We start from the raw sequence: 26886 nt of genomic DNA, 5'->3' as shown, positions 1-26886 counted from the left end.
TCACCAGATCTCCAGGCCATTACCAGCGTCTTGGGGGGGCTTACATTGCTGTCAGTCCCGAGAGGTGTTATTGATTCACCAGCCTCAATGTAACCTAATTCTGACCGTCCCCGACGCCATATGTCCCCACAAATATTCCATTTATGCCGCTCTTTCATTGTGATGGAGAATATAGGGGCGAACCCCGGCTAATATTCGCTTTCTATTTCTGGTGCCGGGTGGGGGAGACGCTTTGTGCTCGGTCTTCTGGCTCCTGGATGGACAAAGGTCTCTTAGGTAAGAAGAATATTTTGGCGGACAAAGATCCCTGTAAGCTGGATCCTTAATCACATGATGGCTTTCTCCACTTGTATCCTCCATTCCCAGGGTCACCAACGTGCTGCAATCCAACTATTGTGGAACTACAACTCCCAGCATACTCTACTGCTGCTGCAGGCGCATGGTTTTAAGATCCATAGGATACGTTACCCCCCCCCAGGGTAATTAATTCCTGATTAAATTATTGCTGTAACCAAATATTGTAAGAAGATAAAAAATGAAGCATAAGGTGCAGGTTTGTAGATGCATCCACACATGGCACTGAGGGTATGTCCAGGTCTGCATTATAAGGGCTGCCTGTCTCCATGAAGTAGGGTCAGAACCCCTGATTCCCGCGATGCATCACTTACTGGGCTGCTTGCTGCAGTTTTGATAACAATTCTGTTTTCTCATCTGCAGATCTAGCAGTTCTCTGAATGCTGAGCTCTGTATAACCCCACTCGCACCACTGGCTGCTTTCTGCCTATGCACAGTGTACACAGAAAACATATAATCAGTGTTGCGGGTGGAGTTATACAGAGCCTTTGACTATGGAGGGCTACATGGCAGAGCAGGGTCACTAACCCTCTAATGGTGGTCTGCTCATACCAAGCAGTAAATGAAACCTCGCTGGAATCAGTCTCTCTACATCATTCTGCTCTTAGGTTATGAGGCCTAATCCCCGTGACGGCTTACCTTTTTAAAACTGCTGTATAAATACTTGTCACACCTCAAATCTTAATCTGTCAACACTTAATCTGTGCTGCCTCCCTTCAATAACGCTTCTGACGAAGAACTCCAAATCCTCCGCAAGAGCAGCCATTCCATTACAAAGTTCTGCCTGCCAGGAGCCGCCACTAGAGGGAGCTCAGGAGCCATACTCTTTGTACACAAAGCTCCCTCTAGTGGCGGCTGCCAGCATTGTCCTTCATCTCTCTACATGGATCTGGATTGCAAAATTGCAGCTCTGAAATCTAAAAAATCTCCGATACAATGAATTCATACAGCATCTCTGGCCAAACAAACATGGTATTAAAAGATGAATGTTTACTTTAAGGGCAAATTTGCACATAAGTGTGGTTTTGCAGAATCTTGCTGGTACACCCCTAGTGATCCATGTCACCTTACTATACAAAATCCAAGGTATACAGCGTTATTTTGTCCAGAATTGTTGCATGCTGCCATATACTGTACCTGACGGAGCATTGCATGGCTGGGGCATATTGTGTGCCGCCGTGCATCGCCAGTTTGCTTTTATTCCTAGGTATAGTTGTGGCGTTTCTTAGGTTTAGGTGCGCTCTCCAGTCTCCTGGTAAAGACCTATAGATCTAACCGTATAGGCGTCCGGTCTGTAGGGACTTCATATTGCCTCTGTACTTTCTGATCCGGCGGCGGTGTGGTAGTGTGCGGTTCGCACAGCAGAGCCGCATTGATCGGAGCCCCATGGCGGGAGCTGTAATATCATCCTCGCTGGATATGCCCCATCTAGTCCCTGCATAATCTTCTCCCCTCCCGGGGGATTCCTCAGCACTCTGCAGCTGCAGCCCAGATTTAATCACAATAATTTATCTCTTCGCTGACTGCGGATCAAGAGAAATGGGAAAAATCCCGAGATAAAGCTTCCTTTAAATGAGACCATAGAACATTACAGATGCAAAAAGGCCCGAGACCCCTGTGCTTCCCGGCAGCAATGTGTGCACTGGTCCCCCAGATACTGGAATTCCTGCAAGCCGGGAGATCCCAGGAACACAATGGCATAAAAGCGCAATTTATTGTTTTATTTTTTATTGTTTTGAGAGGGGGGGAGATTTAGACCATGGTTCATCAGATGTTAAAAGGCTTCATGAGCGAATGGATGCCATTATAATTCAATGGGGTCATTAAAAAAAATCCCCTTGTACTGGGAATAACGTGCTGATTATTGTTGGGGGTCTGGTCTGAACACTGGAGACCCCCCTCCCCCGCGTACCCAATGTACCGCACTCTTGAATGGAGCGCAGGTGTACATGCCCCACTTCTATCCATTGTCCACGGGACTGCCAAGTACAGCAACGAATGGAGAAGAGGCCTCCACTTTATTCAGGGCCCTTTGCATTTTTTTTTTTGGAGTGTAATAACCCTTGATAGGATATTCCCATTTTTAAGATCCTATCCCAGTATATAAAGAATAATAATTACCTCCATTTAGAAATGTAGTATAGTTCTTCTGATACGCTATGCAGGCATTGCAGTAACCTTGGTAACTATGGTTACAACCACTCATATAGTGAGTTAGTTGCCAGTGGTCGTAACCATGGGTACCTAAGTCCTGCAATGCACTGCACATGGGGTAAGCGACGTAGCATATCAGAAGAACTAGGCTACATTTCTAATTGGAGGTATTTGCTAATATTATTGCACCTGCTACATATTGAGAGAGGGTCTTGGAGATGGGAATACCCCATTTATAAGCCCTCTGGTCTCCATTTCTGTCTTTGTCAATGATCTGGCGTCGTCCATCTCAGGTGATGTTCTGCTATGGAGGCCTCCTCCTCACCAGAGCCTGAGCCTTCTTCCCACAGAGTTGGCTGTGAGGCCCGGCCTCCTCCTCACTGGAGCCTGAGCCTTCTTCCCACAGAGCTGGCTGTGAGGCCCGGCCTCCTCCTCACCAGAGCCTGAGCCTTCTTTCCACAGAGCTGGCTGCGAGGCCCGGCCTCCTCCCACCAGAGCCTGAGCCTTCTTCCCACAGAGCTGGCTGTGAGGCCCGGCCTCCTCCTCACTGGAGCCTGAGCCTTCTTCCCACAGAGCTGGCTGTGAGGCCCGGCCTCCTCCTCACCAGAGCCTGAGCCTTCTTCCCACAGAGCTGGCTGTGAGGCCCGGCCTCCTCCTCACCAGAGCCTGAGCCTTCTTCCCACAGAGCTGGCTGTGAGGCCCGGCCTCCTCCTCACCAGAGCCTGAACCTTCTTCCCACAGAGCTGGCTGTGAGGCCCGGCCTCCTCCTCACCAAAGCCTGAGCCTTCTTCCCACAGAGCTGGCTGTGAGGCCCGGCCTCCTCCTCACCAGAGCCTGAGCCTTCTTCCCACAGAGCTGGCTGTGAGGCCCGGCCTCCTCCTCACCAGAGCCTGAGCCTTCTTCCCACAGAGCTGGCTGTGAGGCCCGGCCTCCTCCTCACCAGAGCCTGAGCCATCTTCCCACAGAGTTGGCTGTGAGGCCCGGCCTCCTCCTCACCAAAGCCTGAGCCTTCTTCCCACAGAGCTGGCTGTGAGGCCCGGCCTCCTCCTCACCAGAGCCTGAGCCTTCTTCCCACAGAGCTGGCTGTGAGGCCCGGCCTCCTCCTCACCAGAGCCTGAGCCTTCTTCCCACAGAGCTGGCTGTGAGGCCCGGCCTCCTCCTCACCAAAGCCTGAGCCTTCTTCCCACAGAGCTGGCTGTGAGGCCCGGCCTCCTCCTCACCAGAGCCTGAGCCTTCTTCCCACAGAGCTGGCTGTGAGGCCCGGCCTCCTCCTCACCAGAGCCTGAGCCTTCTTCCCACAGAGCTGGCTGTGAGGCCCGGCCTCCTCCTCACCAGAGCCTGAGCCTTCTTCCCACAGAGCTGGCTGTGAGGCCCGGCCTCCTCCTCACCAGAGCCTGAGCCTTCTTCCCACAGAGCTGGCTGTGAGGCCCGGCCTCCTCCTCACCAAAGCCTGAGCCTTCTTCCCACAGAGCTGGCTGTGAGGCCCGGCCTCCTCCTCACCAGAGCCTGAGCCTTCTTCCCACAGACCTGGCTGCGAGGCCCGGCCTCCTCCTCACCAGAGCCTGAGCCTTCTTCCCACAGAGCTGGCTGCGAGGCCCGGCCTCCTCCCACCAGAGCCTGAGCCTTCTTCCCACAGAGCTGGCTGCGAGGCCCGGCCTCCTCCTCACCAGAGCCTGAGCCTTCTTCCCACAGAGCTGGCTGTGAGGCCCGGCCTCCTCCTCATCAGAGACTCAGCCTTCTTCCCACAGAGCTGGCTGTGAGGCCCGGCCTCCTCCTCACCAGAGCCTGAGCCTTCTTCCCACAGAGCTGGCTGTGAGGTCCGGCCTCCTCCTCACCAGAGCCTGAGCCTTCTTCCCACAGAGCTGGCTGTGAGGTCCGGCCTCCTCCTCACCAGAGCCTGAGCCTTCTTCCCACAGAGCTGGCTGTGAGGCCCGGCCTCCTCCTCACCAGAGCCTGAGCCTTCTTCCCACAGAGCTGGCTGCGAGGCCCGGCCTCCTCCCACCAGCGCTGGCTCGGGCCCTTGTTGCCATAGAGACACAATGCAATGTGCTGGGCCCATCAGGGAGCTGCTGTTTGTTCTGTGTTCTGCCAATGGCTCCGGCCTCGCTGCACAGAACAGCATTCTGTCACCTGCCGCCGAAAACCGCGTCCCCCACAAAATAAAGGCCAAATCGCCTCAGGCTTTCATATCTATCTTTCTCCCATGTGTAGAATCCCTGCACTATATACGTGTAGGCGCTGCCGTGCTGATCCGCCGGTCTTAGCTGTTGCTATGGCGATAGCGGAGATGTTTATTTGTCCTTTTTAGGTAATAATGAGGAAGACTGCAAATAAAAAAATATTCGTCATGAACAGTGTTTGCCGGAAGCAATAATAAAGGCGGCTCAGGCCCTTCTAATGTGTCGTATTCCAAGAGTTAATGTAAAAAAATGTCCATACGTCGCCATGTTGTCTCTGGACTGCAGACGGACTATAAGGCCTCGTACGGACAGCTAATATTTTAGCTTCCATATTATGGCCGCAATCCTGACCTTAAAGTGGTATTCCCATCTCAGAGATACTATTCCAGTATATAGTGGGTATAATATTAGAAAATACCTCCAGTTAGAAATGTAGTATAGTTCTCCTGATAACCTATGTCACTTACCCCATGTGTAGGTCATTGTAGTACATTAGATATTCATGGTTACAGCCAACAACTGTCACGGAGTCGTCGTAACCATGGATACTTAATGCAATGCTCTACATGAGGTAAGTGACCGGTTATCAGGAGAACTATTCTACATTTCTAATTGGAAGCATTTGGTAATAATTGTCCCTTTAAGCTTCCACATAAACATAAGATGAAAAATATTGGCTTTTTTTTTCGGATAAAGATGCTGCCAGTGTTGATTATCGGCCCAAAATATCAAGCATTCCTAACCAGTGTTTAGAAAGAAGAACGTTCATCAGTCAAAACAATCATTCATTTCATTATAGCAACCGATAATCACTCGTTATGGCCGACATTTGCCATGTTGTTGAGGTGAGGTAATAGGCCTGTCTAGATATGTGTTTTTAAAGCATACTTAATTATGTGGGGGCCTTAAATATTCCCTGGACCTGGGTAATCCATTCCCGAAAACTGGCGCAACACGAGGGAAGACTTGGAGATGGAAGTGGGATGTTTGAATTACGGAAATGTTACAGAAAGGAGGACAGTGGTAGGATGATGAGGGAGGAGAAGGATGGTGGCGCAGAACTGTGGAGCGCTAAGGCTACTTTCACACTAGCGTCGGAATCTCCCCGTCGCAATGCGTCGGGTAGAGATTCCGACGCTAGCGTTTAACGCACTGCACAACGGAAGCAGCGGATGCATTTCTCCGGCACATCCGCTGCCCCATTGTGAGGTGCGGGGAGGTGGGGGCGGAGTTCCGGCCGCGCATGCGCGGTTGGAAAAAGCGGTCCGTCAAAGCGGTCCATCAGGAGCAAAAAACGTTACATGTAGCGTTTTTTGCTCCCGATTGTCCGCCAAAGCATGACACATCCGTCGCACGACGGATGCGACTTGTGGCAATCCGTCGTAATGCGTCGTCAATACAAGTCTATGGGGAAAAAACGCATCCTGCAAGCACTTTTGCAGGATGCGGTTTTTTCTGCAAAACGACGCAATGTGATGGATTGCAGTTAACGCTAGTGTGAAAGTAGCCTTAGTGAGTCAGACCAGTTTCTATTGATTCTGTAGCTGATGGGTAACCATTGCAATGACTGGCACAATGTGGAGGCATCGGTGTAGTGGCTGGATAGAAAATCAACCATGGCGGCCACATTCGGGGTGAACGGTAGAAAGTTTTTTTCACAGCCTTTGTCTAGTCCTGAGGGGACTTCTTTAGTTAGCTGCTAATCTCGTATATTTGGGTCTTGTTGTGAGGGAGTTGTGTGCAGGACAATGGAAAACAATGCGGTGTGATTGCCTATCTGGGGCACCACCCGCTGATGGGCTGGAGTGGTATGTGATAAGGTAGCAGTGTTGGACACATAAGATAACGCCTCTGTTATGTAGTTTACACGCCCGCTATGTCACCACTGTGTATGGAGCGATGGATCACTAATGTATGTACAAGTTTTATGTATGATTATTATTATTCTAGCGCCATTTATTCCATGGCGCTTTACATGTGAGGAGGGGTATACATAATAAAAACAAGTACAATAATCTTGAACAATACAAGTCACCACTGGTACAGAAGGAGAGAGGACCCTGCCCGCGAGGGCTCACAATCTACAAGGGATGGGTGAGAATACAGTAGGCGAGGGTAGAGCTGGCCGTGCAGCGGTTTGGTCAATCGGTGGTTACTGCAGGTTGTAGGCTTGTCGGAAGAGGTGGGTCTTCAGGTTCTTTTTGAAGGTTTCGATGGTAGGCGAGAGTCTGATATGTTGTGGTAGAGGGTTCCAGAGTAGGGGTGATGCGCGAGAGAAATCTTGTATACGATTGTGTGAAGAGGAGATAAGAGGGGAGTAGAGAAGGAGATCTTGTGAGGATCAGAGGTTGCGTGTAGGTAAGTACTGGGAGACGAGGTCACAGATGTATGGAGGAGACAGGTTGTGGATGGCTTTGTACGTCATGGTTAGGGATTTGTACTGAAGTCTCTGGGTAATGGGGAGCCAGTGAAGGGATTGATTCCAGGGTCAGTAAGTCCAGGTTCTGATGCCTCCATTTCCCTCTCCCCACACACATTCCAACTCCTTACAATCTTTATAAATTAAAGCGTCTGTCCACCTTTTGTTGACAACTTTTTTTATTTTCCTGTATAAGTACTTGGGGCTTAAAAACCTTTTAGTGTTTGAAAGAAGAACAAAAATCATGAGCAGCCATGTCTATTTCCCATAGAAACACTTGGAAATCTTTAAATTCTGAAATTGCAGCTGAGCGCCATAAAAAGCTTAACAAAAAACTAACTTTCAAGTGAACATAATTTTTTTTTTTTTTGAGGGCTATGACAGCTTCAGTATGCACCAGGCCTCTCCTGCCACCAGTCCGTGCATCACTGTCCGATCTCGCTCCTCTTAGTACGGACATCTCAATGCGCTGTTGGACTGAGGTTCGGAGTTGTACTCGCTCCAAAGATGGCGCCTTTATACCCATAATGGTGGCTTTCTTTAGAGCCTTCATAACTAGGGCTTTTTTTCCCTCCCTTTTGGCCTATGATGTCCTGTAACGTCTCTCCCATAGAAACATTTGCTGTCCTCTTTTTTTTTTTTTTTTTTTTTTTTTTTTTTTTAACAGAATCCCAAACTGATGTTCTGTTTCCTGGAGTTCTCAAATGGCAAATAAACAGTTATCCTGGAGAAGAAATCTGCCTGGAATAACAATGTGATCAGTCATTGACATTTACTGTGATACTGACATTTTACTTACCGTAATCCAGATCCGATGGAGGAGATTTGTGTATATAGTCTTTCTGCACCAGATCCGTCACTTGCCTGATAAGCCGTCTGCTGGTATAGGGGGGGCTGCACCAGATCCATAACTTGCCTGATGAGCCATGTGCTGGGATGGGGGCGCTGCACCAGATCCATAACTTGCCTGATGAGCCATGTGCTGGTATGGGGGCGCTGCACCAGATCCATAACTTGCCTGATGAGCCATGTGCTGGTATGGGGGCGCTGCACCAGATCCATAACTTGCCTGATGAGCCATGTGCTGGTATGGGGGGCTGCACCAGATCCATAACTTGCCTGATGAGCCATGTGCTGGTATGGGGGCGCTGCACCAGATCCATAACTTGCCTGATGAGCCATGTGCTGGTATGGGGGCGCTGCACCAGATCCATAACTTGCCTGATGAGCCATGTGCTGGTATGGGGGTGCTGCACCAGATCCATAACTTGCCTGATGAGTCATGTTCTGGTATGGGGGCGCTGCACCAGATCCATAACTTGCCTGATGAGCCATGTGCTGGTATGGGGGGCTGCACCAGATCCGTCACTTGCCTGATGAGCCATGTGCTTGTATGGGGGGCTGCACCAGATCCGTCACTTGCCTGATGAGCAGTGTGCTGGTATGGGGGGGCTGCACCAGATCCGTCACTTGCCTGATGAGCAGTGTGCTGGTATGGGGGCTGCACCAGGTCCGTCACTTGCCTGATGAGCAGTGTGCTGGTATGGGGGGCTGCACCAGGTCCGTCACTTGCCTGATGAGCAGTGTGCTGGTATGGGGGGGCTGCACCAGATCCGTCACTTGCCTGATGAGCAGTGTGCTAGAATGGGGGGCTGCACCAGGTCCGTCACTTGCCTGATGAGCCATGTGCTTGTATGGGGGGCTGCACCAGATCCGTCACTTGCCTGATGAGCAGTGTGCTGGTATGGGGGGCTGAACCAGATCCGTCACTTGCCTGATGAGCCATGTGCTGGTATGGTGGGCTGCACCAGATCCGTCACTTGCCTGCTGAGTAGTGTGCTGATGTTGGGGTGCACCAGATCCGTCACTTGCCTGCTGATTGGTGTGGGGGGGTGCATGATGGCCATAATAACCTGATTTGGAAGAAGCGTTTTCATTTCCTCTTATTGGGACCCGCTTGACCGCAGACAATAGGGGCCTCTGTTGTGACATGTTCTATTGTCTAACTTAATGCAGGAATAATTTACCCTTTAATGCTGAGGTTTGCTAATGTGTTTGGATGGAAATACAATGTAGCACATGAGATCAGACTTCATTATCACAGGATGAAACCCTTGGCCAATAAGTGAAATGGCCTTTGCCCCTTTAATGTGCTCCTCATCATTTCACTTAATGTTTTCTAAACCTGAGAATGTTATTGGTGAATTCTGCGATAATAAAGGGGCTGAGAACTTCAGGGTCCTCATCCTTTTTTAGGCTCCCATACACATTATAGGAAAGACTGATCGGCCGACCATCTGATCTGTATGGGAGCACCCCGACTCTCCCATCAGATGACTGTTGTGGAGGAAGATAGATCAGACGTTGGATTTTCAATGCCTTTTTTTGTTCTTAGAGGAGATAAGCTGCTGCCAGAGGAGTCTGTCAGCGGCTCTCCTCTCTCCCCATTGAAAACTCATTAGCACTCAGCTGAGTTTACTGGTCTCGTGCATGGTGCAGTCGGCAGAGGTGTCTGAGTAGTGACACAAACTTCATGACTATGGACCGTGATGGTATCGTATGCCCAACATTCATGGTCTTAGTATGGACCGTGATGGTATCGTATGCCCAACATTCATGGTCTGAGTATGGACCGTGATGCTATCGTACGCCCAACAGTCATGGTCTTAGTATGGACCGTGATGGTATCGTACGCCCAACATTCATGGACTGAGTATGGACCGTGATGGTATCGTACGCCCAACAGTCATGGACTGAGTATCGACCGTGATGGTATCATATGCCCAACATTCATGGTCTTAGTATGGACCGTGATGGTATCGTATGCCCAACATTCATGGTCTTAGTATGGACCGTGATGCTATCGTATGCCCAACAGTCATGGTCTTAGTATGGACCGTGATGGTATCGTACTATGCCCAACAGTCATGGTCTGAGTATGGACCGTGATGATATCGTACTACGCCCAACATTCATGGTCTGAGTATGGACCGTGATGGTATCGTACGCCCAACAGTCATGGTCTGAGTATGGACTTTGATGGCCAGAATGGCCGCGAGTCTCCTTGCTGAAACTTTGCAGCCTCGTGTATGCCTGAGACTGCCGAGTTTGGGTTAGGAGTCCAGTGGGTGGTCCATACCGCACTATGAATGTTGGTTGTATAAAACTGGCCCTAATTAGTGATGGATCTATGACTATTTGCGAATGCCGTCCTAAAGGATGTCAAAACTTTGGACCGACTTTGATGGTGGAGTTTTCCTTTCCAAAAAGCCATATTTTATTGCTAAAGTAGTAAGTCAGCCGTGATGATGGAGTTCCTAATTTCCGTATCTCAGATATCTTATATTAAAATGATCACCGTGCTGAGCCCCTCCGAGATGTCGCCCTCGGTGTCTGGCTGCTGGGGGGTTTGTCCTCTCGGTGGCTAGCCAGTGCCAGTTAACGACTTGTTCACATACAGATTGTTATCTCCGGTGACAGAATTTGCAGAATGTGGGCTTGTTTTCAAGGGGGAGGGCCGCAGGGCAAAAGGTCAGAACTGAGCCGGAGTAGCAGCTGCCGTCTCCATGTAGCACTATGTATATGGCTGCTGAGTCTCCTTCCCCTGCCATGGAACAAAGGCGATGTCTGCTGCAAAGGTTCAGTGCGTCCTCCGCTTTTGTCATTCGGTGTAACTGGGATACAAACCTTTATTATGCCGCCGTGTTATATATTTTTGTGATGCAGTGAGAATGGGCTTTTTTATATATTCTGGTTTTTAATAACTTTCATCTTTCCCCTTTTTTTTTTTAAGGTGTCGAAAAACAAAGATGGACGAGAACATAGTGAGATGGTATCGCCGACGGAGGAGGAAGTCTTCTGCTGGCCCGGTCCAAAGAATGTGATGTTGCGGAGGGCCTCGGAGGGCTTTGGTTTTACATTAAGGCACTTCATTGTTTACCCGCCTGAGTCTGCAGTCCAGACCTCCATAAAGGTGAGTAATTGTCCGCCATCGGCCACCCCATCTCACGTGGGGTTTGTTTTGTTGCTCGCACACTTCCTTCGAGCAGTTAATGAGTAATTTTTAGCAAATTTGTATTTTTAAGGTCCCAGTTCTTTACTCATTTTCTGGGGTTTGGGACGGCATCATGGAGGGTCTTCTGCTTGCCATATACCGGCTGTCTGTCCAGCCTGAGAATCGGAAACTCCTCGCAGAATACAGGGACGGTTTATGGCCGCTCAGGATCGTTCTGAAAGGATACGGACGCCTTCTGGGGGGATCTGTTTTGACTATTTTATATATAATAATAATAAATAATAATAATAATCTTTATTTTTTTATATAGCGCTAACATATTCCGCAGCGCTTTACAGTTTGCACACATTATCATCACTGTCCCCGATGGGGCTCACAATCTAGATTCCCTATCAGTATGTCTTTGGAATGTGGGAGGAAACCGGAGTACCCGGAGGAAACCCACGCAAACACGGAGAGAACATACAAACTCTTTGCAGATGTTGTCCTGGGTGGGATTCGAACCCAGGACCCCAGCGCTGCAAGGCTGCAGTGCTATCCACTGAGCCACCGTTTCTGCTTGGTGAGGGGACTGGGTCCTGAGACCCCAAACCAGTATGATCCAAACATGGCTCTGAAGTCCACGTATCCTGCATGAGCGGTGCACGGGTTCAGTAGTAAATCTACGGGGTCCATACACGGCTCTGTGAGAGTGAATGTACAGACCCATAGACTTATGAATGAACCCATATGTTGCCCCTCACTGACCAATTGGCGGGGGGCTCAGGACCCAGACTCCACCGATCAGAAACACTATGTTAGGGGTTTAAAGTTTAGTAGCCATTTTTTTCCCCCCAGAAATTTACAAAACCTGTTTCTTTAGGCACCCATTCAGATTTAAAATGACTTTTGCTGGGCCTATATATTGGAAACTCTCCAAAAGTGATAGTTTTAAAAAAGCTCACCCCTCAAAACTGTCAGGAAAATTAGCCCTTCAGGTGCTATACAGGAATTAATGCAAAATGAAGTGAAAAAAAAGTTGTAATTTTTCCTCTAAAATGTTGCTTTAGCCCCAATTGTTTCACGATTACAAGGAATAACACAAGAAAATAAACCCCACAACTTGTTACCTAGTTTCTTCTGAGCGCGTCGATACCCCACATGTGGCCAGAAACTCTTGTTTGGATCCATGGCAGGGCTCGGAAGGGAAGGAGCGACATTTGATTTTTGGAACATAAATTTGGCTGAAATAGATGGCGGGTGCCATGTTGCAATTTGTACGGCCCCTAAGGTGCCAAAACAACAACAGACACCCACAAGTGACCCCTTTTTGGTATATTGAACATTTTGAACCATCATGTACTCCACAGAATTTGAGAACATTAAGTCGTCACATGAAAATTTTCCATTTTTTTGGAATTTTTTTTTCTTACTAAAATGTTTTAGCCCCAAATTTTTAATTTTTACAAAGAATAATTGGAAAAAATGGGCCCCAAAATTGGTTACACGATTTCTTCAAAACACGAAGATACCCCATGTGTGGTTAAAAACTGCTGTTTGTGCGCATTGCAGCGCTCAGTAAGGGTGCTATTTGATTTTTTTTGGAGTGTAAATTTTTCTGGAATAGATTGTGAATGCCTTGTCACATTTTTGAAGCCCCTTAGGTGCCAAAACAGCAGAAACCCCCACAAGTGACCCCATTGTAGAAATTACACCTCAGTGATTTCATTTACGGCTGCAGTGACTACTTTGGAACATCCACGGTGGGGCTCTGAAGGAGGGGGGCATTTAGATTTGGGAGTGCAGAATTCACTGGATTTTATTTGAGGGGGTAGAAGCCATGTCGCTGTTCCGTAGTTTTTGTTCTACCAGTAATGTGGACACCCCCTATAGTTCGTGACAGATGACATGCCTGAGTGGGGGCTGGTTTGGTGCGGAATAAATTAAAGTTTTTATCAGTAACATTTTGGGGTACATAAAATTTTTTTGATCGGTTCCAGAATAAGGCTGGATGACCTCCTTGTTATATGCCGATCACTTACCTCAGGGATTCCGTGTAAATCTCACAAAAATGTTATTCAGAAGAAACCCCTAACAGAACCTCTGACTATGAGGTAAATGTAGACGCTTTGGACTTTGCTTGGCGTCTGCGCCAGTGGTACGGAATCGCAGAACTGTTATCATCTACATTTGTGCTCTAAAAAAAACACCTAAAATGGACTCAGACTGGTCTTATTTCCAGTGGTGTCCCAAGTGACTCCATCAGCATCAAAAGTGAGTGGTTCCATCGGGGTTTTGTCTGAAACGCATTATTGGGGAATTTACACAAACGCCAACGTAAGCGCTCAGCGGAGAGCGCAGGATAAATGTGAGCAGAGCCTGGTTCTGATTTTTGAGTAGCAGTATAAGAACCATCATGATTTTGCGCTGTTCACCGTGCGATATGTGATGAGAGAACTTTATTCTTCGGGTCAGTGCGATTACATCGATACCAGACTTACCGTATATAGTTTTTTCACGTATTCCTGACTGCTGTTTAAAACTGCGGAACCGTAATGACGCCCCTTAACGACTGCCGTTTTAATGTGTATTGGCGATCGCTAAAGAGTTGTCCAGGATTAAAAAAAACACGGCTGCTTCCCACTCATCCACGGCGCCATCCTTGACCATAGGTTGTGTGGTGTTGCAGCTCAGCTCCTTACACTTTAACCCTTTTGCCACCACATGATGAAACATTGCATTATGTGGTAGATAGGAGCACGCTCAGGAACTGAGCCCCTATCAACCCCTGTGTTACACATCCAACATCTGCATGGAGCAGCAGCAACCAGAGCTGCTCCAATGGCTGCTGTTCAGCTATTTAGATGCCCCCCCCACCACAAAGCAATCACTGCAAACCACAATGGTATCCAGTAGGCCGCTCACGTTCCCCGTAACTCCCATCTTGGTAATAATGTCCTCACACGACCCCATTGATGGGGAAAAAATTGTATTACAGGAATTTAAGTTTGTCACCACTGATTTACAAGACCTGAAGAGGTTAAATGAACAGGCCTTTTTTTTTTGTGTGTGTGTATAATCCCGGACAATCTGCATAGGGTCAGATCCTAAATGGAAAGTCGTCAGTGTTAGATAACCCATCATGGCTGTCTTTATTGGATTACTTTCCAGTAGACAGATGTTGAAAAACTGGTGGGATGAAAGAATAAAATGCCAACAAAGTTCAATAGATTTTCGTGAGGAGACCCCCCACCCCCCCATAGACGTGAGTAGAAAGATTTCCTACCACTGATATGAACTGAGCCTGAAACTGAAGGTTTTTTTGTGTTTGTTTTATTTTCATTTTAGTTTGGCACAAAAAGAGTTGTCAGATTACTTTTTCATCTGAGGTTATAATTAAGCTTCTCACACACAAAGTATTGTGATGGCAAGCAGTGCTCTCCTGAGGGTTGGAGTTGATATACAGCCTGTGGGGGGGAGGGATCATCACCCTTGTAAAAGTTTTTATAGTTATCAACTTGGGGCGAACGTTACAGCCCCAGAGTGCGTCCCAGTCCTGGACTAAGCATTTCAGTGCGAAACGCGCGTCGGTGTGGTGGGTTCCTTGATCTTTACACCGTAGGTAAAACTACCTTGACAATGGTCTAAATTAATGATTGTGGTTTACATACTTTTTTTTAAGTACCGTACCTACTATTATTGCCTGTTTAAAAAAATGTTCTATATAACTTATGATACTGTTATCTTGTTCGTTAACAGGCTCCTTTATTATTTTATTTATTTTACTCACTTACCGTATATTATTACACACGGTCATCCTGTTCAGTGGAATTTCGTTGTTTTCTCAGATTCTGTTATTACTAATCGTTGCTACTTAAAGGGACATAACTATTTTGAATAATACATTAAGAGGATTGTCCCCATAAGGGAAAAAACGATAGACTATAATCCCCCCGCGCTTCTCTCCAGCTCTGCCGGACTTGAACCGGTAGCATCATTGACCACCAGTGGCCGGACAGCCGCCCCTCCCGTCCCCACCTTTCCCCACTGGTAAATTTACTTGTAAGAGAAAATAAATTTATACTGCCCAAAGTTTGTGTAAATTTAAAGGGGTTTCCCAGGCTTACGAGAGTGATTCCCTAACATTTAGGACAAGTGTGAAGTAACGGATTGGTGGGGATTTGACTCCCGGCTCACCCACCAATCAGCAATTGGCACAACTCCATACACCATGTAGTGGCCGTTCCTGGGTACTGCAGCTCAGATCACATTCTCTTCAAAGGTGGAAGAGCTGCAGTACCTGAGAACGGCCACCATACAATGTGTGGCGCTGTGCTGGTCTAAATTATACCAGTGTTTTCCAATCAGCTGTTTTTCCAAAAAGGAGAATCCTTCAGTTAATTATCTTGTGACTGACAAAAGGAATTTATTTTTTATCAAAAACTGATCCAGTCTACAGGCTGTCTCTTATTAGCTGCAGTGCCAGGCACCACCTGTAAATAAGAGTGGCGCTAGAAGGAAAGCACAACCTTTTTCTACACCCCAATCAGAGGATGTAAAACCATAAGACGTATTTGTTGTCTAGTACAGATCCATGGGGGGCTTGTGTGTTTTAGTGTGACATTGGGGGGGGGGGATCCTTGGTTCTGCCTGCCAAGCGTTGACTGAACTCTTGACTATACCACTTCCCCGGCTTGTTTTCCCTCTGCGAGCCGTAGACGTGCGCTCCGCACCACATCCTGCAGCAGGAAAGCCTCGTATTGTACTGTAGATGGAGATTAATCGGAGAGACGCGCTCGTACAGTGGTGTCGGACATCCAGCGGATCCCCCTCGGCTCTGTGTGCACACCCGTCTTACCAGTGATAATCTCTTCCTGTTTGGTTCTTGGCCGTGCTGCCGAGGACTTTTATTTTTCCTTCGCCTTCTGCGGATTCCTTTGTCAGCTGCTGCTTTTCGGTGTCATTCCTTAAGAACTCCGAAAAGCTCCTTGTTTTTACTGCTGAAGTCTCCGGTCATCTGGGAAATAAACCTAAGGCGCAGATCCTCCTCCGTGTCATTGTGCCGGCGGCGGCTGCTCCAGAGCAGCGCTCTTTGTTTTTTGTTTTTTTTGTATGTGAATTTCGTTTGTATATATTCCATTAGGCTGTGTTCACACATTGGATTTTTCTGCATTTTTTTTTCAAGCTTAAAGCTGCGTTTTACAGTATCAGTAAAGTCTGAGATTTCCAAATCGGTCAGGAAAATAAAACCAATGTGTGTATGAATTTTTTCTTTCAAAACTACTGCGGTTTTAAAACCTGCAACTTGTTGCGTCTTTCAGCTTTTTTTTTTTTCCTGTGCTTGTTTGCAATAGTTTTTTCACCCATAGGAAACCATGAGTAAATGCAAAAATGTTTCAACAGCTTTTTGCTGTTTTTGGTGCAAAAACCTAAGGAAGTTGCATCAGGCTTTTTGGGGGCTACAAGACCTTATCAATATGCACAAGAGACAACAAAAACGATTATGCAAAACCTGCTTTTTGTAAGCAGGTTTTGACTGCGGAAATAAACGCAGCGTGTGAACATTAACTTTAGACGATGTACACAGGCCAGTCAAAGGTTTTTTTTTTGTTTTCTTTTAAGGGATTGTCTTCAGAAAGTGATCTATTGTTTAAGATTGTGATGCGAATTTTTGTGTTTTTTTTTTTTTTTTTTTTTAAATATATATTTCGTACAACTACAAAGAAAAGCAAAAAAAAACAAAACAAAAAAACAAAACCATCACAGAAATCTTACATGCTGACTACTAGGCCTAATATTAGGTTTCTTCTTCCTGTTCTTTTCTGCAGCCACATAAAGCAGTAGACCGTACTGGACACTGGTTTGTGTAGATGTATAAACTGGGCTTGGTTTCATCTGGACAGAGGTCATTGTGAAGGGAGGGGGAGGAGGTGAGCTGTAACATCTTTTTGCAGTGTTAGGGGTCATTGTAATCCTGTCTGTGATGATAATGAGACTTCTGAAAAGTCTTCTGTAAAGATCAGGAAGCATCATTGTAGTTTAAAGGGAACCTTTCATGTCATTTTTAGCATCTTAAAGGCCACCAGTGCATCTCACACATTTTTTCATTAAAAACGGTGCTGTAATCATCTCCAAAAAGCACTTATTTTTTTTCACGGGCTCCACCTCCCGAGTAATCTGATGTTCTGCTGTAAAATCCAGTCTTGATGTCCAGACCAGGTCTCCTGACCTGAACTCAGCAGCCTCCTATAGACGGATGTAGATATATACCCCGTATGTAGAGATAAAATACATAAATCCTATTTGTGCAGTGCAGTGCAGGAGATGGGTGAGTGACCCACAAACACCGGATCGCCCCGGCGCCCTGCGGAGCCTCCTCCGGCTCTGCACCCGATGAGACCGTAACACTTATTACACACTAGAGCTGTATGTCCGATTCTGATTTGTTTTCCGATCTTATGTCTTACAGGATGAAGAAAATGGAACCCGTGGAGGTGAGTTAATACTCCATTTCTTTGTCTCAGTTACTACATTCTTGACTTTAACTGCTTGTGAACTGGTAAAGGACTTGACATGTCATGGAGGTCCGCATGGAACTCTGCGAGGAGGTACTAGATTGTCTTTTGAGGCCGTGCAGCTGCAGGAGGCGGCTGTCTGAGACCGGCAGTCTCTCCATACAGAAGGCAGAGATGGTTTGTTACCATCTCTGCCTTCCTGATTACTGTACACACTGCGCTAAGGGATCACTGTGTACACAGATTAGAAAGTACTGTTAAAGCGTCCTCCTCTCTGGTCCCAGGAATCATGTGATGTGATGTGATGGAGCAGGCGCTGACCCAGAACAGTTTTACAGGGGACACAAAAACCCAAACCCTGTATATCTGATATTTTAATTCTCGGATAAGACCCAATTTGCGCTGATCTTAAGGTACCGTCACACTAAGCGACGCTGCAGCGATACCGACAACGATCCGGATCGCTTATGCGTCGCTGTTTGATCGCTGGAGAGCTGTCACACAGACCGCTCTCCAGCGACCAACGATCCCGAGGTTACAGTTTTTCCTTGGTTATCTGATACTTTAAAAATAATTATTTAAAAGGAAAAACACATATTAGAATGCGTTTTAGTAGTCCTTTGTGGTCGTTAAAATAAATAAAAATAAAATAAAAAAATAGGCGGCATGTCTGGTCGTGAATGGGGGTAAAAGGCCCGGCCTTGAACCACTTGGGGGGAAAAAAAATTGTGGACTAATCGGGGTAATTTACGAAGACTACAAAGGGAATCTGTGCGTGAATCTGCTCATCGGTCGTGTGTTGGCGGAAGCACGGACATTCTTGTAATTTTCTGTGCTGATGGGGATGCGCAGGCAGCCATGACGGCCATGTGAGCGCGCTGACAGCTCCTGTTTGTGTAGGATATTCACTGAAGAGCCTCTCCCATCGTCCATCTTTTGTTCTTTCCTGTCCTCTGTGGGGAGGTTATGTTTATATAACGAAAATCCCACTTAAAGGTCTGAAAGCATCTGCCATTTATGTGAATTCCTTAAAGAGCGGCGGGTCCTTAGACGACATCGTGTTTGTTTTTTTTCTTTAAATACGGCCGTATAAGTGCAGGACAATAGACGGCGGTCAGATTGTGCTGTGCGGGGTGGAAGCTGGACTGGTGTCCTGGAGGTCTGTGGAGGAGGGTATGGATCAGGGGGACATCTCGGGACCCTCGGATTGTGGTGGGGAGGGAGCGGGAGACTGACCCCGGGGGCACCGCAAATTAGATCCTTAAAGGGTTTGTCTAGCGTCAGACGTCTGCATTGGGAGCGGAGTGGCATCAGACGCTTGCACAATCACCAAGTATTATCCGATTTATTAGGACTACTTTCTACTAGTGCAGTAATGACTGGTGCTGGACAATCCCTTTAATGGATTTTCTCATTGATAAGTGATGCAGTCCTAGGATATGCCATTATTTGGTTGGAAGTCTGACCTCTAACCCTAAGAGTTCTTATTTATAGTCTGGGGTGTATTTTCCTCATCACTGGGAACTCCCTCCCCCCCTCCCCCGCACACTATCCTGGAAATGGAGCCACTGGAACCCCAAAAAGCCAGCTCTGCAGCCCAGTCCTGATGGAGCAGTGGTCGCATGCGCAGCCTGCACTTTATTCACTGCCTATAGGGCTGCTGAGCGCTGCGCATGACTCGGTGTCCCATACACGATGAATGGAGCAGCAGTGGCCATGTGTGACCACTCCACCTGCAGGGGGGAGGGACCGTGGTCATCGGGACCCTCAGTAATCGGAAAATAATGCAGCTATGCTGCACATTACTAATTATCGTCTTTCCTAGGAAACTCCTTTTCATTCCAATCCATGCAGGGGGTATGGAGCTCTGCTCTAGAAAAATGGAGCATATCACTATACACGACAAATATTCAGGTCAGAATTTGCTCACTAATGGCCTCCTGCTAAAACAGGGGTAGGGAACCTTTTCTTTTCTGTCAAGGACTATATATGCCAAGTGTAAATTCTGGCTAAAAAAGAGCCCGCTATATTTGGTCAATCATTTAATTAACTCGCCCCTAATGTGAGGGCTGGAGCTGCTCCGCGTTGGTGCGGCTGTGATGTTGGGTGGGATTGGATGATGCTGCTCGTAGCTGCTTTTCCAGGTTGGCGTCGATCTGGAGCGCATTCGACTCGGGAATGAGTTTGGTAAAGAACTTGCCGCAGTACGTCGTACCGAATACAGATGAATTTTACACTGTGTGTATCCTCACCGTAGGAAATTCATCACTACTCGCGTAACATAGAACTGAAGCAGTGGGAGGACTGCAGTATATACATCACATAGGAGACACGGAGACTGCTGTATATACGTCACGTGGGAGACACGGAGACTGCTGTATATGCGTCACGTGGGAGACACCGAGACTGTGGTCTGTGCGTCACGTGGGAGACACCGAGACTGCGGTCTGTGCGTCACGTGGGAGACAGAGATTTCGGTCTGTACGTCACGTGGGAGACACGGAGACTGCTGTATATGCATCACATAGGAGACAGATTGCTGTATATACGTCACATGGGAGACACCGACACTGCGGTCTGTGCGTCACGTGAGAGATACAGAGACTGCGGTCTGTGCGTCACGTGGGAGATACCGAGACTGCAGTCTGTGTGTCACGTGGGAGACACCGAGACTGCGGTCTGTACGTCACGTGGGAGACACCGAGACTGCGGTCTGTACCTCACGTGGGAGACACAGAGACTGCGGTCTGTGCGTCACGTGGGAGACACCGAGACTGCGGTCTGTACCTCACGTGGGAGACACCGAGACTGCGGTCTGTGCGTCACGTGGGAGACACGGAGACTGCGGTCTGTACGTCACGTGGGAGACACGGAGACTGCGGTCTGTACGTCACGTGGGAGACACGGAGACTGCTGTATATGCATCACATAGGAGACAGATTGCTGTATATACGTCACATGGGAGACACCGAGACTGCGGTCTGTGCGTCACGTGGGAGACACCGAGACTGCGGTCTGTACGTCACGTGGCAGACAAAGAGAACTGTGGTCTGTCATGTTGGAGACACAGAAACTGCGGTGTATATATCTATACTGTGTATATCGGCTGCAGCCTTTTAGCATTTTGTCAGCACCAACATTGCTGTTACATCGCTGCTATGGTAGTCTAGTATCGATCGTTTTTATTTTTCATGGAAGTGAATAAGTGGGATCTGTCCAGTAGTGCAACCCCCTTAAATTAGTTTATATAACTATATAAGTGACACTTGTCCTACCATTAAAAAAATGTTATTTTTCTTGGAAAGAGAGGGATAGCGTATTAGTCGTATGCAAATCAGGCAGGAAGTGTATAGGGGGTGTGGAAGAAGCAGTCCCGAGTGTATTGACACGCCCCCGGTGCACTTCTAGTCTCTTTTGCATATTACTTCCAGACTAGATTTCTCAGGACTGGCCATCAGACCTCTTAAAAAAAAAAAATAATAAAAAGCTGTCATTTTAATGGGAGACAAGCACCTACACAGCCATACCACCAATTCCATATGTAAATGTGACGACAGCTTCTTCCCCATAGGGAAGGACAGCCATGTAAAGGTCATCACAGGTCAATAAGAACCCGGCTGCACATTCCGGCACCTCTGCATTATATGGAGGCCCTGAACTAGGATCCCCTGACGTTGATATGTTCCACAGTCTCTGTAATCCCTGGGTTACTGGCTGTCCGGTGTCAGACTGCTCAGATACAGGGGGCTGTTTGATGGGGTCACATTTAGCATTGTGGTGGTGACTGCTTTGTTACTCTAGTGGTATGTATTGCACAGAAGCTTTTGCAGAATATGATGACTGGAATAAGGCTGATATATTGCATCTAGTCATGTGTTTATAGTGCATCTAATCGTGTTTGTTTTTCTTTTTTTTTTTTTTAACTTTTGAAACACTTTTTTATTATTGCGAATAAAGCGCCATCTAGTGGACGTTTAGGCACGTGCAGCTGTATCTTTCTAATCACTAAAGCATGACACATTTTTTTTACCATTTAATGTTCCCAAAAATTTCTAAAATGACAAAATCCACAGCTATAAATTGTACAATCTAAAGAATTTAAAGAAGGTATTGAAGCCATCTACTGACTAATTGTGGCAATATGTCTAATTATGGCCAAGGTGATTAACTCTTCTTGTAGTGAAACAAGATCATGTAGATTTTAATTGGGAGAGTGATTAGGTACCTAGCACGGCTCATGTACCTGTTGGTATTCCCACTTGCCTCTTTTTTTTCCTACACTCCCTGGCATGCTGTATTCTCCTTTTTAAAGTGAAAAGGTCACCAGATTGCACATTACAAACTGTATACATTTAATAGAGGTCTTAAGCTGGATAAGGCTGGTGTACTTACTTTGATAATCCATTTCAGAATTGCTGCATAATCCTGACCTTTTAAGATGAGCGTTTCTGAAGTTCATCTATAGTGAGAGCCGATTAGTCCACGTTTAATCAATATCTGCCCACCCAGCCTGACTGACAGCTTGTACTGAGTAGGGTGAGATCTCAGCAGGGAGGCGAACACTGAGGAGCTGTCATTGGGGCTAAGATTGCATTAAACTTTAACAAGATTTCCACTTCCATGTTTCGCGGTCAGAATACGAGCAGCGATATACAGGTCTGCTGACCTGACCTTGATTACCATATAGGCATCAATAGAGCAGTCAAGGTCAGGAGTCCCGGGGCCTGTCCATGCATCGTGGTTCATATTCCGACTGCAAAAAAAAACCCCAGATGTGTGAATCTGACCTTGGACCTGATGAGGCTGGTGTTCCTGTGAATTCGGTCGTTGTGACCTATTTAGTAATGTATGCAGTTTGTACTGTGACCTCTGGCGACAGACCCACTGTGAGTGGATATTACTGTCCTCGGGGTCACCGTGCAGCGACACCTCCGGGCCCGTGACCGCTCAGGGGCCACGAGGCTTGCATTGTTTATATTGGCGCCCATTTTTCTGCCCCCTGGAGATGACTCGTGAATGTATTTGTGGCTCTGACTGTAATAGGATATTATTTACCAGGAGATGGCATTCCTATTAATGAGGCAGCGAGGACGCGGAGGGTCCGGCGTGTTACCCATGTCAGAAATGCCGCAGTTAAGAATAGTCCGGCATCTCGGGAATGCGGTGCGGCCGGAGAGGTGGTGATATTTTGTTGTGACCGTGCTGGATTTACGTGCGACATTACAGCCACCGCGGCCAAGTCTGGTCCTGCGCACGCCATACATACGGATGGACACGGGCTGCATACGGGAACATACATGTGTATCCGTGTACCATTACCGGTGACCCATATGGGACTTTATGGTTTTGGATAGTCCGTCAGCTCAAGAAAGGTGGGGGTCCAACACCACCATTATCAGCTGTACCATCCCTACCCGCCATCACTTACTCAGGCGTAGTGCCGCTATGGTGGTTGCGGCTGTATTCACTTTATATCAGACTTCACTGCTGTAAGCTGCAGTACCAGGCATGACCATGATGGTAGGTGTGGTGCTGTCTGGGTAAATAAAGGGCACCCTTAAACTGCTGGCGCTGCTGGAAGTTTGACCCAGACCACTATAATGATTCTGATGACCTCTTCAATATCTGATCGTGGGGGTCCGACACTCAACACCCCCTGTAATCAGCTGTTTTTAGCTTTGGTGGCCGGATTCTAACAGTGGCGTAGTTGTAAAGCCCCTGTTCACTTGATGGCTTTGTAGATCAGCGCCGCACTCATTGGAATATCTGCAGAACCCCAGCAGCAGCCACTGCACCATACATGGAGTTGGTGTTCCATCTCGCTGCTCAGAGGGGGTGCAGTTTCGGACCACCTCCGGGGATCGGTCGTCAATAGTCATAGTAGTGAAATACACCTTTATGTAAGGGTCTTCTAAAATGGCAGCATAACACTAGGATACGTCAGCACGTTATGGTTGGTAAAGGTCTGACCTCTGCGATTCCCACCTATTCTGAGAATCAAGGGCCTGCAGCACTGTATCCCCTGCCCTGTTTCCCCCCCCCCTGCAGCACTGTATCCCCTGCTCTGTTTTTCCCCCCTGCAGCACAACACCATATACCCGACTAGTGCTGTAATTCGACGCTGTTTTCGGGAAAGCTCAGACATGGCGGAGCTAACTCCGTGCTGCAGTGCTTTAATTTTTGGGGACAATGAAGGTTCCCAGACGTCAGATCCCCATGAATTATGGATTGATGGCGAATTTGCAATCACTTTAAAATGAAAATGGGTCCCAGAAACCCCTTTATAAAAACCCCATGACTAACGCCCTAGGTGGGGCTTCATGTCAGAAGCCGTCTTGTCTTTTTCCAGAGGGTCTACAGAATCCCCTGCACCAGCTAATGATAGGGAAAACACCTCAAGGTCCTGATCACAAAGGGGTCTTTCTGCATTACCAAACCTGAGCTGCTCCACCCCTCACGGACTCAGTCAGACGTCAATATTCCATGTAGGTATGTTGTGTGTTGTTCATTGGAAGGATACATACATACCCATTTGGAAACGTTTTCATGATTTATTTTTTTTTAATGGTTTTGGTTTAATGTTTTTTTTTTTTTGTTTCTTTTTTAAATGGGCAGAACAATGGTTTTCATTTTTATTTTATTTTTTTTTTTTTTATTATTTTTTTTTTTAAATAGTGGTCAATTTGTAGGGCAAACTCGCGTATTGAAGTGGAGATAATGGGTCCATGTGTCATCCGAGAGCTCACAAACATTTACTGTGCTCTTAACTCTTCTCCCCCATTTTCTTCATACTCATGAGAAGGCACTGATGGTAAAATGATAGAAATCGGGCCGTTTTTTTTCTTGTAGGCAGAATAAGGCCTAATTGTGACCATGAATAGGGGCTCTCCATGGTAGAGCTCTGGCCATCACGGCTGTCTGACACCGAGCTTGCCCCAGATGAAAGAAGCCTCCATACGAATCCTCTAGACCCGGCTTCTTCTAGTGTGACCTCCGGATCGGTATCAATAATGAGATCCCATTAGGGCCAAGTAATTGGCCGAGCGCAGGTGCACCTTCAAAGGAGACCTAGACCGGACGTTCCTGGACACTTACTACCTCTCCATACTTCACAATCTCGTGCGTTCTCCAGATCTTCGGTAACCTCCGTAGCCCGGTGGCTTTTGGACGCCGCATCAATGTAAATGACCGAGGAATTGATTGAAATCTGATCCGGTGTGTCCAGAGTTTGCCGAGCATGCGATCAAAATTACCGATGAGAACATTGGAATGGCTAAAAAAGACGGCGTTTTATTAAATAATTGACCCATGAGCGAGGGTTAATTGACTCTCGATACAGGAGATAACCCAAAATGATTCCACTTTATATTTTAAGTATTTGCTTAGTACCTGCCAACACTCTGCACCGACCCGGGAAAGCCACGGACGGGTGCGGATGGGAAGTGTTTTGAAATACTGTAAAAAATATATATATCTGCGCTAAAATAGCCGGTCTTTAAGGTCAAGTTTTTACATTATATTTTGTCCTTTGTGATATCTAAATAAATGAGATCTTGATGTATTGACCACTGATGGGCTGAAAAGTGTTCAGTGTAGATCACAGCTGTCCTCCAGCACAATGTCATCACACGGGACCAGTCATTGAGAGTAGGTGACATCACAGCTCACCTGCGGCCCTGTCTGCCCCAGGCCCCCTCTCTGTCTGCCCCAGGCCCCCTCTCTGTCTGCCCCGGGCCCCCTCTCTGTCTGCCCCAGGCCCCCTCTCTGTCTGCCCCGGGCCCCCTCTCTGTCTGCCCCCGGCCCTCTCTGTCTGCCCCGGGCCCCCGGCCCGCTCTGTCTGCCCCGGGCCCCCTCTCTGTCTGCCCCGGGCCCCCTCTCTGTCTGCCCCGGGCCCCCTCTCTGTCTGCCCCGGGCCCCCTCTCTGTCTGCCCCGGGCCCCCGGCCCGCTCTGTCTGCCCCGGGCCCCCGGCCCGCTCTGTCTGCCCCGGGCCCCCGGCCCGCTCTGTCTGCCCCGGGCCCCCGGCCCGCTCTGTCTGCCCCGGGCCCCCGGCCCGCTCTGTCTGCCCCGGGCCCCCGGCCCGCTCTGTCTGCCCCGGGCCCCCCTTCATTAAAGGGGTCCTCTGGGAGTGGACGGGGCGTCCGACTGCACAGGTTTCCAGCAGTGTGAAAACACCAGGCCGTTTTCATTCAATAATGATTACCTCCCTAGATGAAACACATGTGATTTGCTAATTCAGAGGTATTTAGGAATTTATTATTTTCTTTAATGTGTTTTTTTTCTTCTACTTCTTGAGAATCTCACTTAGGCTACGTTCACATTTGCCTTGTGCGCCGGCAACACACAACGCAAACAAAAACGCAACAAAACGCACGCAAAAACGCTGCGTTTTGCGACGCATGCGTCGTTTTTTGCCGAAATTTGGACGCAAGAAAAATGCAACTTGTTGCGTTTTCTTGGCCCGACGCTTGTGGCAAAAAAAAAAAACGCATGTGTCGCACAACGCAGCACAAAGACGCATGCGTCCCCCATGTTAAACATAGGGGCGCATGACGCATGCGTCGCCGCTGCGTCGCCCGACGCAAACATGCATAATGCTAATGTGAACGTAGCCTAAGTGACATGGCTTCCAAATCCGTGCAAACCGCAGCACCGCCATCACATGGGAGCGGTTTTCATTTGGATCTTTCCCGCTGTGCACAAATTTTTAATGTGGATCTTTAAGTGTGACCGTACTGTTGTTAATAAAGGATTTGATTGTATTAGGTCAGAGATGCATGAGTCTGCATAGGTGCTGTGGACCCAAAACGGCAGATATTTTTTTCTTATTTGCATTGTTGGAAAATTTGCTTCATCCTTAGTCTCAAAAATAGTTCTAAAACGTTTTAAAACAAGTTGCCCAAAGCACCACAAACCTGCCGCTAACGGTACCGTTAGCGTAATGGTGAGGGCCCCCTTTAACCCTTTCCGTTTTTGTTTTTCCGTTTTTACCTCCTACTTTCCAGAGCCATAACTCTTATTTTTCTGTCCACATACACATAAGAAGGCTTGTTTTTTGTACTTTTGAATGACATCGTTCATTTTTCCATGTACTGTGCTCGAAAATGGAGAAAAAAAAATCCAAATGCACTGAAATTGTGAACCCGACCCCACCACACCCCCCACAATTGAGTTTTTTGGGGAATTGTTTTCACTGCGTACATTTTGTGATAAAATTACCTCTCAATATGATTCTCAAACCTGTCCAGTTTTTTTTTTTTTTTTTTTATGTG

At 47.5% G+C, this 26886-nt stretch overlaps 1 protein-coding gene across 4 annotated transcripts in view; it reads left to right on the top strand.

Moving 5' to 3' along the window:
* Positions 1-26886, top strand: part of ARHGAP21 (Rho GTPase activating protein 21) — a 147089-nt gene that overhangs the window by 51207 nt on the left and 68996 nt on the right. For all 4 annotated transcript variants that reach the window (XM_069729580.1, XM_069729578.1, XM_069729581.1 and 1 more), the window contains exons 2-3: positions 10901-11080; positions 17571-17595. In XM_069729580.1, the coding sequence (XP_069585681.1) occupies positions 10901-11080; positions 17571-17595 (205 nt within the window). The remainder of the gene's footprint in view (positions 1-10900; positions 11081-17570; positions 17596-26886) is intronic.

The sequence above is a fragment of the Ranitomeya imitator genome, chromosome 6 (assembly GCF_032444005.1).
Source record: "Ranitomeya imitator isolate aRanImi1 chromosome 6, aRanImi1.pri, whole genome shotgun sequence".
NCBI lineage: Eukaryota > Metazoa > Chordata > Amphibia > Anura > Dendrobatidae > Ranitomeya > Ranitomeya imitator.
This window is presented reverse-complemented; position numbering and strand designations above follow the sequence as displayed.